This window comes from Rutidosis leptorrhynchoides, chromosome 8 (assembly GCF_046630445.1).
Source record: "Rutidosis leptorrhynchoides isolate AG116_Rl617_1_P2 chromosome 8, CSIRO_AGI_Rlap_v1, whole genome shotgun sequence".
NCBI classification, from domain to species: Eukaryota; Viridiplantae; Streptophyta; class Magnoliopsida; order Asterales; family Asteraceae; genus Rutidosis; species Rutidosis leptorrhynchoides.
The window spans coordinates 330,209,554-330,224,211 of NC_092340.1; the positions used below are offsets into that span (position 1 = coordinate 330,209,554).

Sequence of the window (14,658 nt, forward strand, 5' to 3'; positions counted from 1 at the left end):
CAACAAACTGTAGCATAGTAGATTCATAAGGTTTATTACAGTAGCATTTTCTATTTTCATAAAGAAAAACTTGAATGCATATAGGTACAACCCGTTATGGGTAAAACCCGGAATTAAAGAATTCAATGTAATCGTGTTCTTATTTTTTACTTTCTTGAAAATTGAAATACTTTATCCATTTCACTACTCGAGCATAAACAGGAATCGTAGTATTCCATGAAAGCGTATCCATTCGCATGCAAATTAGTAGACTATTTTTTAATGATTTTTAAAAAAGGGTATATATTTAATGTTTAAAATGGGTTCATTTGATAATTATTATTTAGTTTTAGTCTTTAAAATGAGCACATTTGATAATATGGATAAATATGAGATTTTAAAGGTTAATGGAGTATGATAAAAACACTATGTTATACAATTAATATATTAAGATTTTTATTAAAAATAATTAGTTATTTTAATGTTATCAATAGCTTATAATTTTTTTTTACTCATTTTAGAAATTTATATATTAGAATTATTTAAACAAAAGCTACCTCCTACTCCTATTTTTGTAACTGAACGAGGCTGACATGGCAGTATTCCATTGGTTGGAGTGATGCATACCCCAAGTCATAGTCAACTCCAGTCATCGTCTTCTCTTCTACCCTGATTTCAACGAAACAGACGAAACCCTAACAACACCGTCTCACTAGATCTCGCAATGGCGATTTCACCTCTAATCATACTCCTCTTACTTTCAATCACACCATTTCTCGCCGGAATCATCACCGCCACCGCCGATGATTCAGGTCTACTCATGGAACTCAAATCAATCCAATCACGTTCTCCCTCCTCCGTCATCCACCTAAACGACAACCTCCTCCGTCGTATCGTCACCACCAAACCCCGTTCCTTTTCCATAGTTATCTTCTTCGATGCAATTCAACTACACGATAAATCCGAACTGCATCTCAAATCACTCAAATCCGAATTCAATATCTTATCAGATTCCTTCACTATAAACAACCAAAATTCACCTTCCACACTCTCTAAACTCTTCTTCTGCGATATCGAATTCGGCGAATCGCAACAATCATTCGCTCAATTCGCCGTTGCTGCAGTACCTCACATCCGTTTGCTACCACCAGATGCTGTCAATTTGAAATCAGATTCGATCGCGATGGACGCCGGAGACTTCTCGCGGTTAGCCGAATCAATGTCGGAGTTTATCGAATCGAAAACGAGGCTTTCGATAGGTCATATTCATCGTCCACCGATTGTTTCGAAAATGCAGTTAGGGTTTATAATTGCTGCCTTTTTAATATCGTTACCGTTTATGTTTAAGAAGTTATTAGCTGGTGAAACATTGTTTCATCATAAGAGGTTTTGGCTTTCGGCTTCGGTTTTTGTTTACTTTTTTAGCGTTTCGGGTACTATGCATAATATAATTCGTAAAATGCCGATGTTTATATCCGATAGAAATGATCCAAGTAAGCTGGTATACTTTTACCAAGGGTCTGGAATGCAATTGGGAGCTGAGGGGTTTGCCATAGGGTTTTTGTATACGATTGTCGGATTGTTGCTGGCATTTGTTACTCACGTTTTGGTTAGGGTGAAGAATACGACTGCTCAGAGGATTATTATGATTATAGCCATGGTTGTTTCGGTTTGGGCTGTGAGGAAAGTTGTGTACTTGGATAATTGGAAGACTGGGTATGCTGTTCATGCTTATTTGCCTTCGAGCTGGTGAAGCAATCGATGATACTTGGTTCGTTGTAGCTTTTTTAATGTATTTGATAGTCATGGGCTTGATATGCTTAACTGTGCTGTTATACTTATTATTGCTTCAAAACATTAGGATTAAAGAAGTATGCTGCTTTCAATGAATTCTTGTTTTTCGTTTCATGGATCAACCGATCAACTCATCATAGAATGAATTATATGTTTTTCTGGTTTTAGAATTTACTCACTTGCTGGTTATACTCATAATGGTATAATGTATTTAATATTAGTAGTACTTTTGCATACATGGTCCTTTAGTGAAACTTTTGGGAAAAGAATTTGCTATAATTGTGAATATGCTAGTCAAAAATCTTGGATAAGTTACTGTTCCCACTCAATTGTAGAACATGCTGTAAGATTACTCTAGAGGTGAAATTTTATTTGTGGTGAGTATATGTAGAATCATTAGTATTGAAAGTTGTTTAACATTAAGCAGAGCGTCCCTAAACTACTATATTCTTCCGTCTCATCTAAATGTGTCACCATTAAAGGTACGCTGTAACTATTAATAATTATATTAGTGTGGCAAAGGAGGAAATGTTCAATCAGTTTCCAGCAACGTCTTACTTGAGGTTCCATAGATGTCTTATAATTATTGGGTACCCGCTTGAATGAACGGATAGGATTTTGCATATGGTTTGATTGATTGTGTATTTTGGTGGTTCTAGCTTCAGCACTGTCGGATAATCTTGGTGATTTAGTTAATCTTTTTCGTTTATCAGCTCTGAGTTTATGACTAGATTGTTGAAACTTGCAGTAGAAATGCTGACCTACTAATGTTTTAAGTTATGATATTGAACCAAATATACTAACCATCACAAGATAGCCTACAAGATAGCCTAGTGGTTGGGGCCCTGAATTCCTTGCAAGAGGTCTCGGGATCGAATTCTGTCTTGGATGAATATTTTGTGATTGGCCAGGGTTGGAAATATCCAAGTAGTAATCATGCTCGGCTGCATACATGAGAGTATGAGGTCGGATTACTCGTCCTCCCGGGTAGCCCGAACAGGGAAAACCTTCTACCTTTTATGGAAACAAATATACTGTCTAGTCGGGCTAATGAAATAGAAAACCACCAGTTTGATAAATCTTGATTGGCAATGGCAGGGGTCTTTTATCTGTGCAACTGAAATTATCAAACACCCAAGTTCTTCTTCCTGAATGATTTGAGCATCTGACCATCTGTTTTATTGATATTGGATATATGCTCCAAGGTCTCTGGTTTTTAAGTATTACACAATGAAAGTTCATTATTGTCTTTGATATATGATCTCAAAATTGCTAGTCAGGGCTAGTTGGTTGGGACCTTGTGAGGATTAGTCGGTAAAGTCAGGGACTAGTTGGACATTTGACAAACTTTGACTAAGTTTGACTGACATTGACCGATTTTGATATAAAAATCTTAACCAAACTTCATCCATATTTTCAACGGGACATATCTTTCCGTTCGCCTCGCGTTAAATTTTTTCGAACCCACCGTTCAACTCAAAAAAATCTTACGAACACAATGGGACTAACTATATGCGAAACGGACACTTCTAAAAAAAAACGCAAAATACCTAGGATATATTCAATACATATACACACCTAGGTACTAACTACGTGTATCTAAAAACACCCGTAGCAAAACGTTTTTACTTCTGTAAATACATAACGCTCCGTTAACTATGAATACGCAACCCGAAAGGCCCCGCGGCATCGCGCGGGCCCATTTTACTAGTTCAATAACAATTGCTACCAATGAAGAGAGGTATAAGCTAAGAATTTCGTAGTTATCTCTATAATTCTAAGCAAACTGGTTGGTTGATTCGTTAATATCTGCTATTTACTTTTTAGGGGCTTATCGGTAAATGATGTTCAACAATGTAACCTCATGAACACTAACCAAGTTAATCATCATTTGTATATATGGTAATAAATACATTTTTAGAGTACATATTGCGATATACCGTTCTTTATAAAACTGTACTGTAATTTAATACATATATAGACTATAGTTTATATTTATATATACAAGCTGCACAGATATATTTTTTTTTTTTTTTGGAAAAGCAGAATGTATATTAACATCACAACACTTCACATAGGTACAGTGGGTGGAGGAGTTGGGGTGGGGTGGGTGGTTGGTGACTACATTTTAGAAACCCCAAAAAACGCACAATCATCGAAGACTGATCAATCACGAACTAGTCCAAGTAAGATGCTAAGATAGTATCCTAAACAATTAGCGCCTAATTTAGTATTACAAGATGAAAATTTGCGGATTAAGAAGCCAATTTTGCCAATCAATTTTCTTAGATTTGTAACGTTTCGCAAATCAGTCGAACCTTAAACTTGAATTTCGTTCAACGTAACCGGAAGATTCTAACACACCATTTTTTTTAAGACCTTTTGATTTTTATTTTTCCATTTGAAGCTCTACAAATATATTGTAATTTGTCTTTGATTAGATGTGAATTTACGACTTCAAAATTTATTAATTCGCTCACATATCAACCTTTGATCCCGTTGTATGATACTGTACTCTCTTCTATAAATACTTTGAAATAATGAACATTAACAAACATTTCACAAATTCCATAAATATACACCTACATTTTGTTGGCTGGAAAGTAAAAAATATTTTCTGAAATGGTTCACATCGATCAATATTTAACTTTTGGTACCCAAATAAAGAATCAAAAACCGAAAAATTATATGCGACAATTCCAAAGTTATTTATCAACGCGTTTGTCATGCTGGCATGTGAGGACCTATCTTAATGAGGGAAGTGGTGTCCGCCCCATAAATTTTTAGTACTTACACTTTAACATCTGTTTTTTTTTTTTTTTTTCCTTCATAATTTGCACTTATTATTTGATTTTCTTCATTATTTACACTTGACTTCCCCTAATATAATTTTTTTTTATTTCATCCTTAAAAATATAAGTTGAAGTTCTACCATTGCATGCTGGAAGTTTATAATAACTTTTCTTAACAGGGTAGATGTTCTGATTTTTCAACACATTTTTTTATTACACTTTGATATAAGTTGGTTATTTGTCACTAGTTAAGTAATATTCGTACTTTAAAGAGTATGAAATACCAGGTAAATGTCATGACATCACTTTCTTATAAAGAAAAGAACGTTGTCATAAAAAGATTGAAGAAATGAATTCTTATGGGACCCAATATTTTTTTTAGATTTTCAATTTCTATTAACAGAATTACAATTACAATTTTAGAAAGAAAAAAAAAAAGTTTATTATTAAAAAAACACAAGATTTAATTAAATCAAAACTAAAAATTCTGGTTTAAAACAAGCACCTAAAGTGGAATGAAAAATTCTGTGATGCATTATATGAATATGGTTTTAAACAAACTGTTAGTGATTATTCTTTGTTTACTAAATACAATGATAATGAATGTTTGTATTTACTTGTGTATGTTGATGATATTATTATTATTATTGGAAATAGTTCAGAAGATGTTGAAAATTGCAAGTCTTTTTTGAAAACAAAGTTTAAAGTTAAAGACTTAGGTAAGCTTAAATATTCTTTTGAAATTGAATTGAAAATTGTAAGTCTTTTTTGAAAACAAAGTTTAAAGTTAAAGACTTAGGTAAGCTTAAATATTCTTTTGAAATTGAATCGCTTGAAGAAGAATAAGTGTTTTGTTTTGTCTCAAAAAAATATTGCCTTGAAGTTATATCAGAATTTGGTATACTACGTAGTAAACCTGCAATTACACCTATTATATCAGGAGTTGTTATGGCTAATATTAGTGATCACTCTTTGACTGACTTACCTTTAACTGATATATATCAAAGATTAGTTGGTAAATTGATATATCTCACTTTGACTAGACCTGATATTACTTATGCTGTTCATTGCTTAAGTCAACATATGCATGCTCCTTTGAATTCTCATTTGAAAAGTGTTTTTAGAGTCTTAAGATATTTAAAGGGTTCACCTGCAACTCGTATCACAATTTCTAAAGGTGATAATTTTTCTATCTCTGCTTATGTTGATTCTGATTATGCTAAGTCAAGTATGGAAAGAAAGTCTGTTACTGGTTTATGTGTTTATCTTGGAAGTTCTTTAATCTCTTGGAAAAGTAAGAAACAATCTACCATGTCAAGATCATCTGCAGAAGCAGAATACAGAGCTATTGCTTCTGTAACTTGTGAAATTATATGGATTTTAAAAATTCTTACAGATCTAAGTATTAAAACTGTTTTACCTCTTAAAGTCTTTCGTGATAGCAAGTCTGCTTTACAAATTACTAAAAATTATGTTTTTCATGAAACAATTAAATATTTTGAAGTAGAATTACATTTTGTTAGAGAAAAGATTACTTCAAGTGTAATTGAAACATATCTGTGTATTTGTTCAATTTAGTTAAATGTTTTATGGAATCTTAACTACTCGTATAATCATTAGCCTTACATAACATATTTCTTATTATATCCACAAATAAGTTCATTATTATATATCACATGTTAAATGTTAAATATAAATACAATAGTTTTCTGTTTTTGAACGTCTTAATTAATAACCTAGCTTCATAATATTTTTTTGACTTTTTTTGGATAAACGAGAAAACTCTTATGAACGAGCACATTGACTCTCTAATCGAAAGTAATTTTCTTTGACTTGAAAAAATGTTATTCTTCTCAAAATGTAAAATGAAAAAACGTATTTAATCAATGTCATACCGTATATGCATGTAAAGGCAACATATATATAGATTCAATTACTGATTAACTATTTAAATTGTTCATAAATAAAAGAACTTTCACTCGTAATTACGACTAGCTTGATACATTTTTTTTCAACTTTAAAACAATATATAACATGCATAACAGTTAATAACTACAAACTTTTGTATAAATCTGTAGGATTAATGTGCAAGATACAACATATAACTATATGATCAACTTTATTTGAGCCTTCGGGGTCACACACATATACACCGAGACGTCAAATAAAATATATATATATATGATGTATATATTACTCAAGCAACAAAATAGTAAATCGAAATTAATTTATTTACTATTCATATGAATAGTAAATGAAATTAATTAATTTACTATTCACATGAAAGCGACATAATAGAAATTATTAATTATAAGTTACATAACATAACCCTAAAGTATTTGAGAAATACGACTTTTTAAAACCAAATCAAACGCAAAATAATATTTGGATTAATATCAAATCTTAAAAGTAGATTTGTAAAGATTTGGATTGATATCAAATTTTAAAAAGTCTACTTGTGTGATTGCTCAAGAAAACAGACAAAAATCATAAAAGGCATTTTAATATTAATAGTAATATGAAAAAAAGGATTAAATATCAACTCTCGGTACTCATTTTTCACACAATTTTTTGGTATTACACAACAACTAAAAGTCTCATGCTTATTACAACCAAATTGTCCACCACTGGTTCTGTTTGAAATCAAGGACATAATTATATACGGAGTATTATCATTTTAATTGTTTTCACAATTAATCAAGGGTTGATTAATTTGTTAATTGGGTTTGGACTAGCATCCATTGGCATTGTTTGAAGTGTAGTGTGGACTATCCAAAGAGACGATCATACTCTTTGATCGTAAGTTTCTCTCCGTTCATCAGCTTTTTCAAGAAAGGTATATCGTTAACTCATCTTATGATTTAATATTCATGACAATTATTATGGTGTAACTGGATCTTTGGGATCGTTAATCATGTGCATGTTTTATTAAATTTAAATATATTAATATTTAATTTTGTAAATGGTTTATAAAATAATAATTGATTATTATTTTAACTATCCGCTGTGTTAATCTAATTTAAAAGTACACACAGTTTTTCAACAAAATCTCATAAACAATTGGTTTCTCCTACTAAACGAGTTTTTAATTATTTGAATCTACGTGACAGGAAGTGAAAACTGTTTATAATCTCACCGCCATACAAACAAATTTACACACATATAGCTATTGTGTGTGTGTGTGTAGTGTGATGGAAAGTTGAACATCAAAAGAGATTGCATTAAAAAAAAGCAATAAAAACTTGAATTCAATTCAATCTTCCATAATTAATGCATTTGCATCCTCTCAATACTCTCTGCTCTCATTAACTCTCACCTGTTCCTCTCTTTCTCTTTCTATTGCTTCATCATCTTCTCTTCAGTTTCCTTCTCTCTTCATTCTTCTTATATTCTATTAAAAAAAAAGGTATTTCATCATCATCATATCAACTAATTATTAAAAACCTCCATATCAAAAACCTCTCAAAACTGGTTTTCAGTTAGTTCTGTAAACAAAGCCAGTAAGTTTACTATATATAATGTATGTGTACCACGCCTTTTGACTTTTAAACTAACTACTACTAGCTTGTTTTGGTGTTATAAGAAATTTATGTGCGAAATGAATATTTTTTGGGCTACAATTACTCTAATTTGGTATATGTATAGAATACAAGGAAAGAGAGATGATATTGGAGTTTTGATGTAACTTACTAAAAATTTCAAAAAACTGTATGAATTTGTTCATTTGTCCTTAATTTTTTTCTTCTTATTGAGACTTTATTTAAGTCAGTGGATTTAACAAAAACTGTACCAAAAACCAAAAGAAACTTGAGTGTTTTCTTTAATATTTTTATTTCTTGCTAGGGTTTGTGAAGGTGAAGAATAATATTTTCTTATATGATCATACATCCATGAAAATATTCATCATTAAACATCCCTTTTTCTCTTTTGGTTTTGTTTAATCATCAACATTTAAATTTGGAGATCTGCTGATGAAACTTCGTTGACTTGTTTTTAATAAATTATTTTCAATGATAATCTGTTTCGATAAGCTAAATGAGAATTATATTTCAAAGTTTAAAATAATTTTCTAAAGAGAGAGAGAAGACTGGTTTCTCCTTTATATGCTTTAAAAGTTGACTTTTTTTTCTCACAAAAAACTGTAGATCTGTTAACGTACCTTCATTAAATTCATTTTAATTATTTTTCTTATGTATATATCTTATGTAATATGTAATCTATCTATAATTCTCTTATTTGTTTTCTGTGTATTTAATGTGTACTATTTTTTTCTTATAAATTATTGTAGGAATTGCACATCAAGTATAGCTCTTTTTGATTGATAGAATTAAGTGATCAATTAAGACAAGATCATGTTTCACCCAAATATGTTTGAAAGTCATCATCATCATATACTTGATATTAGCCATAATGATAATAAAACTTCAGAAAATGAGCTTGATGACTATGAGAGTAAATCCGGTACCGATATTATGGAACCTCCATTATCGGGTGATGATCAAGATCCTAATCAACGTCCCAACAAAAAGAAACGATATCATCGTCACACTCAATATCAAATTCAAGAAATGGAATCGTATGTTATTGTTCACTAACCCTAGTTCATTTCATTTTTATATTACTTGTTCACATTTTATGTGGTACTAAAATATCAAGTTGAAGTTATTTCCTTAATATTTTTTTAGGTTTTTTAAAGAATGCCCACATCCAGATGATAAGCAAAGAAAGGAACTTGGAAGAAGATTATCATTGGAACCTTTGCAAGTAAAGTTTTGGTTCCAAAATAAACGCACTCAAATGAAGGTAATTGATTATTTTGATTATTAATATTAATATTAAATATTAATATTACCTTAACCAATTCCGGTCTAACAGTATCAAGGTAGCTCATTAACCATGAGGTTGTAAATTCGAGTCTCGTGGACAAAAAGGTTGTATCTGTTTGTTGTCCCAAAAAAATGTTACCTTAGATATTCTTGTGAAGGAAATTGATTATTAATATTAATATTAAATATTAATATTACCTTAACCAATTCCGGTCTAACAGTATCAAGGTAGCTCATTAACCATGAGGTTGTAAATTCGAGTCTCGTGGACAAAAAGGTTGTATCTGTTTGTTGTCCCAAAAAAATGTTACCTTAGATATTCTTGTGAAGGAAATTAGTTTCAAAATATTATACTACGTATACAACTAGCGGTATGTTGTAGTAACATATTAATTGAATCGCGACGATAAAAGCAGTTTTTTGTTTCATTGATTAGGCTCAACACGAACGCCATGATAACACACATTTGAGGAACGAAAATGAAAAGCTTCTGTCAGAAAACATACGTTACAAAGAAGCACTTGCTAACGCTACTTGTCCCAACTGTGGTGGTCCCGCTGCTATCGGAGAAATGTCATTTGATGAACAACATTTGAGGATAGAAAACGCACGTTTGCGCGAAGAGGCAAATCAACTTCACCCATAAATATCATATATTTTAAGTTATTTGTTTCTGACATGATATATTGATTTTTTTTTTCTTCGAAAAATGAAGATTGATAGGATATCTGGGATAGCTGCAAAGTATGTTGGCAAACCAATTTTGAGTTATAACCCAAATATGTCGACTCACGGACCAACGCGCTCGCTTGACTTAGGTGTGTCTAGTTTTAGTTCACAACAAGGGATGGTAGGAGACATGTTTGGAACAAATGATCTACTTCGGTCAGTATCAGGTCCAACTGAAGCTGACAAGCCAGTTATAATCGAGCTAGCGGTTGCAGCAATGGAGGAGCTAGTAAGAATGGCTCAAGCTGGTGAGCCCTTGTGGGTCCCAAGCTCTGATAACTCAACCGAGACCTTAAATGAAGACGAGTACATGAGGACGTTTTCACAAGGGATTGGGCCAAAACCAATGGGATTAATATCAGAGGTTTCAAGGGAGTCTGCAGTTGTCATCATGAATCATATCACTCTTGTTGAAATTCTAATGGATGTGGTATATTTTTTTTATTTTATAAAAAAAAGATTTTGTTAACGACAGCACCATGTCACTTTCATGACGAAAGTTAATGAATTGTACCGTGTTAACGACAGCCTAGGGGCTCTCGTTAGCGAAATCCTAAAAAAAAAAAAAAAAACATTATTTACGGCTCAAGTTATTGAGTCGACAGCAAGCGTCGATTTATTGGCGACTTGACTGACTCTTAAAGCCTAAATTAAATTTCAGGCAGGATTTAAAACCTATGGAAATTTGATTTACCATTTTCATGGCGTCCCAATTTTATTTAAAAAAAAAAAATTCCTACTTATTGGTGGAGGTCCACTCGGAAGCAATCTCTCTATCCGTCAAATAGAGAGAGATGACTTTCTCTACTTTTGAGAGTGTTGTCACTCTGGGTGGATAAATGACTTGTTTTTATTCTCGGATAGGGGAAGGATTGTCTACATCTCACCTCCCCATACACCACCACTTATGTGTTATTGGGTTTTGTTGTTGTTGTTGTTGTTGTTGTTGTATTTATTTAGATATGATTTTAATTAATTAAGAACTCATTATCTGAAATTTTCATTTGTTTCAGAATCAATGGTCAAATGTGTTTTCTGGTATTGTTTCAAGAGCAATGACCTTGGAAGTGCTTTCAACAGGAGTTGCAGGAAATTACAATGGAGCTCTGCAAGTGGTAATTAAGCAAGGAATTAAACCATTAAATTAAAACTCATTACAAGGTAACCGAAATTCTAGTTTTTTATATTCAAATACACTGAGGTTTTTTTTTTTTAATCAGATGACAGCCGAGTATCAGGTTCCATCACCACTTGTTCCGACACGAGAAAACTACTTTGTTAGATACTGTAAGCAACATATCGACGGTACTTGGGCTGTAGTTGATGTATCGTTGGACATTTTATATCCTTCTTCGGTTGCAAAATGTAGAAGAAGGCCTTCTGGTTGCTTGATTCAAGAACTACCAAATGGATATTCAAAGGTACAGTACTACAGTTCTGCACAATAAAGAGAATTTTTATTTTTAAGTATGTATAAAGGACAAAAATCAGTTTAAGATAAAAGAGCAAGGATAATTGGTTTATGAATTTTTTTTTTTTTTTTTTTTATTTTTTTTTTTTATTTTAGGTCACATGGGTAGAACATGTTGAAGTCGACGATCGAGCGGTTCACAATATATATAAGTTATTGGTGAACTCTGGTCTAGCGTTTGGGGCGAAAAGATGGGTCGCAACTTTAGATAGGCAATGTGAACGCCTAGCAAGCGCAATGGCTAACAACATTCCTGGTGGAGATGTTGGAGGTAATTAAGAATCATCATAATATTATAAATAATCACTGTCGTTAACATGCTTAAAACACATGTAATATTAGATAACTGTCACAATAACCAACTGCTATATACAAGCGTTTAAGCGTGTTAACGATAGTCCTACAGGCTATCGTTAGCCAAATCCAAAATATATTTATTAATATATATGCATGTATGATGAAATATGTTATTTGATTACAATGGTTTTGTTTGTGTCAGTTATAACTACTCCAGAAGGAAGAAAGAGTATGTTGAAGCTTGCAGAAAGAATGGTTTTGAGTTTTTGTAGCGGTGTGGGAGCATCAACTGCTCACACGTGGACAACTTTGTCTGGTAGTGGGGCCGATGATGTTCGGGTTATGACGCGAAAAAGTATGGATGATCCAGGTAGACCTCCGGGTATAGTGTTGAGTGCTGCAACTTCATTCTGGATACCAATTGAACCAAAACGTGTTTTTGATTTCCTGCGCGATGAGAACTCTAGAAGCGAGGTAACTTTTAAACACAAGTTTAAATCGATGTATTTAAGAATGTAACTGATTTTTACCCTTACAAAATAAAATTTGAATTTAAAAAAAATACCTTTTTTAATTAATCGATTCAATATTGTATGTATCCAGTGGGACATCCTTTCAAACGGTGGACTTGTTCAAGAAATGGCACACATTGCCAACGGTCGTGATCCAGGAAACTGTGTCTCTCTTCTACGTGTTAATGTAAGTTTCGAGCTAAGGGTGCGTTTACTTAATTTAATGGTTAAGCACTAATACTGAACTATTCAACATTGTTAAACATTCAGTGGGTTTGTTTGTTACATCTGAATTACAAATAATGTTGAACTGTTTGTTTGTACATGTTAATGATTAAATAAGTATAATAACTTAGGCCTAACATTTTCGCAGAGCACATTGGTCTCTCCATGTCTATTAACTGTATATTTATTTAACATATTCAGTGACATTTGATTTGTAAATATGCAGAGTGCGAATTCGAGCCAAAGCAACATGCTCATACTACAAGAGAGTTCAACTGATTCTACAGGGTCGTACGTTATATATGCTCCCGTCGATATTGTAGCGATGAATGTGGTGTTAGGTGGCGGTGATCCAGATTATGTTGCGTTATTACCGTCCGGTTTTGCTATACTTCCTGATGGACCAGGACAACAACACGGAGGAATCAACGAGGTTGGAAACGGTGGATCGTTACTCACGGTGGCGTTTCAGATTTTAGTAGATTCGGTTCCAACAGCCAAATTATCAATTGGATCGGTGGCAACGGTTAATAATCTTATTAAGTGCACAGTTGAACGGATCAAAGCTGCTGTAACTTCTCCATAAACAAACTTATGGGTATGTTGGTCATTTATCTTTCTTTAACTTTAGTGTAGTGATGTATTTTTTTTATAAAAAAAAATACACCAAAGCACTGCTTCACATCGTACAGTACAACTTGTTAATGCACAATGATGGTCTGTTGCAGGGAACGTTTAATGAAAGTGGGAATGAAGAAGTCAAGAACACTCCTAAAAACGATCCTTGAAGCGTGGTGACTTTGTCTAAATGTAATGAAACTAAAGCAACAAAGGATTGTCAACATTCATCAAGGGTTGTAGGTTTGGGCATTGACTTTGGTTGTATTGAAAAATAGAGATGAAAATTCGACTTTTGTGGCAATTAAAACTTCCCTTTATCCTTTCTTTGTTAGACATTTAATTTAAATGTATTGTGTTTTGTAGTAGTATTAGTTTCTAGTCTCAATTGTAACAAACAATTTGATCTTTAATTTCAATTAATTTCTCATCGTATTGTTTTTGTTTCTAGTCTCAAAGTCCTTACTCCTTAATCGAAGTTGTAACAGTAACAAACAATTTAATCTTTAGTTTTAATTAATATATCTTCCTTCGTATTGTTTCTGTGCAATGTAGTTAATCAATTCGATCTGTTTTCGTTCTGTTGTTAGCTATGTACATATCAGAAACCTAAAAAGAACCTCAATTTCAATGTGTACAGAGTTGGTAAACACATTAAATATGTGACTTCTTAAGAATTCCATATAATATCATGAAATATAAGCTTGATTAAAAAGGGAGATGGTCAAGTTTATGGGCTAAGAATTAAATGTTAGCTACCCCCTATTTTTTGGATGCAGATTTCACACGTCACAATGTTCAATACCAAAGGAAAGGTTCCATTTTGAATCTTCAAATCAGGCCTAACAATATATATGTAAAAAAGTAAGTTGGTATTAACTACCTAATTGTGTTTCTAAATTTATGAAGAGCTCATATGAACTAATGATACTCCGTATCATATTAGCTCTAAACTTCCGGGCTTTTATAGCTTAGTTTTTTCTGCGAACCACAAAATTTACACACCTTTTTACATACCCCCATCAACCCATGCAAAATACACAGTTTAAGAAAAAGTGAGGGGTTTATAGCATTGCTATGTGCATTTTCGATTTTCTATCCACTCATGATCTAGCCTAACCAGGATCCAATTCGAATTTTGATCTTGACATCACATGTACTTTTTTTTTACTTTACAATTTTACATCTTATTTTTTACCTACATTTTATTCCACATGTATAAAGTAAGGGTATAATTATTGTTATCTATTTATAGAAAAAAACAATTAATTTAAAACATCCTAAAATGAAATACTGAATAATATATTAGGGACAAGAGAAGTAATTACATACTTATATTAACTCAAATTGATTGATTGTACTCATTTGACAATGAATAATGAGCTTAGCATTATAATTTTGATCTATAGGGACTT

At 32.2% G+C, this 14,658-nt stretch overlaps 2 protein-coding genes across 2 annotated transcripts; both read left to right on the forward strand.

The window, feature by feature from the left end:
• Positions 1-572: 572 nt before the first annotated feature.
• Positions 573-1,953, forward strand: LOC139862311 (probable dolichyl-diphosphooligosaccharide--protein glycosyltransferase subunit 3B). Its single transcript, XM_071850888.1, has one exon. It carries the CDS (start codon positions 704-706, stop codon positions 1,730-1,732), a length of 1,029 nt encoding a protein of 342 aa, XP_071706989.1. The 5' UTR covers positions 573-703; the 3' UTR covers positions 1,733-1,953.
• Positions 1,954-8,867: 6,914 nt separating this feature from the next.
• Positions 8,868-13,695, forward strand: LOC139862888 (homeobox-leucine zipper protein MERISTEM L1-like). The gene is made up of 11 exons (XM_071851518.1): positions 8,868-9,141; positions 9,251-9,368; positions 9,828-10,016; positions 10,107-10,550; positions 11,134-11,235; positions 11,341-11,541; positions 11,688-11,862; positions 12,091-12,362; positions 12,492-12,587; positions 12,852-13,223; positions 13,354-13,695. Exons 1-10 carry the CDS (start codon positions 8,918-8,920, stop codon positions 13,209-13,211), a joined length of 2,181 nt encoding a protein of 726 aa, XP_071707619.1. The 5' UTR covers positions 8,868-8,917; the 3' UTR covers positions 13,212-13,223; positions 13,354-13,695.
• The last annotated feature ends 963 nt before the right edge of the window (positions 13,696-14,658 follow it).

Coding starts and splice junctions, on each gene's coding strand:
- LOC139862311 (XM_071850888.1), top strand. CDS start 704: ATGGCGATTTCACCTCTAATCATACTCCTCTTACTTTCAATCACACCA.
- LOC139862888 (XM_071851518.1), top strand. CDS start 8,918: ATGTTTCACCCAAATATGTTTGAAAGTCATCATCATCATATACTTGAT. Junction 10,551..11,133: donor TTGAAATTCTAATGGATGTG/GTATATTTTTTT, acceptor CATTTGTTTCAG/AATCAATGGTCAAATGTGTT. Junction 12,363..12,491: donor ATGAGAACTCTAGAAGCGAG/GTAACTTTTAAA, acceptor GTATGTATCCAG/TGGGACATCCTTTCAAACGG.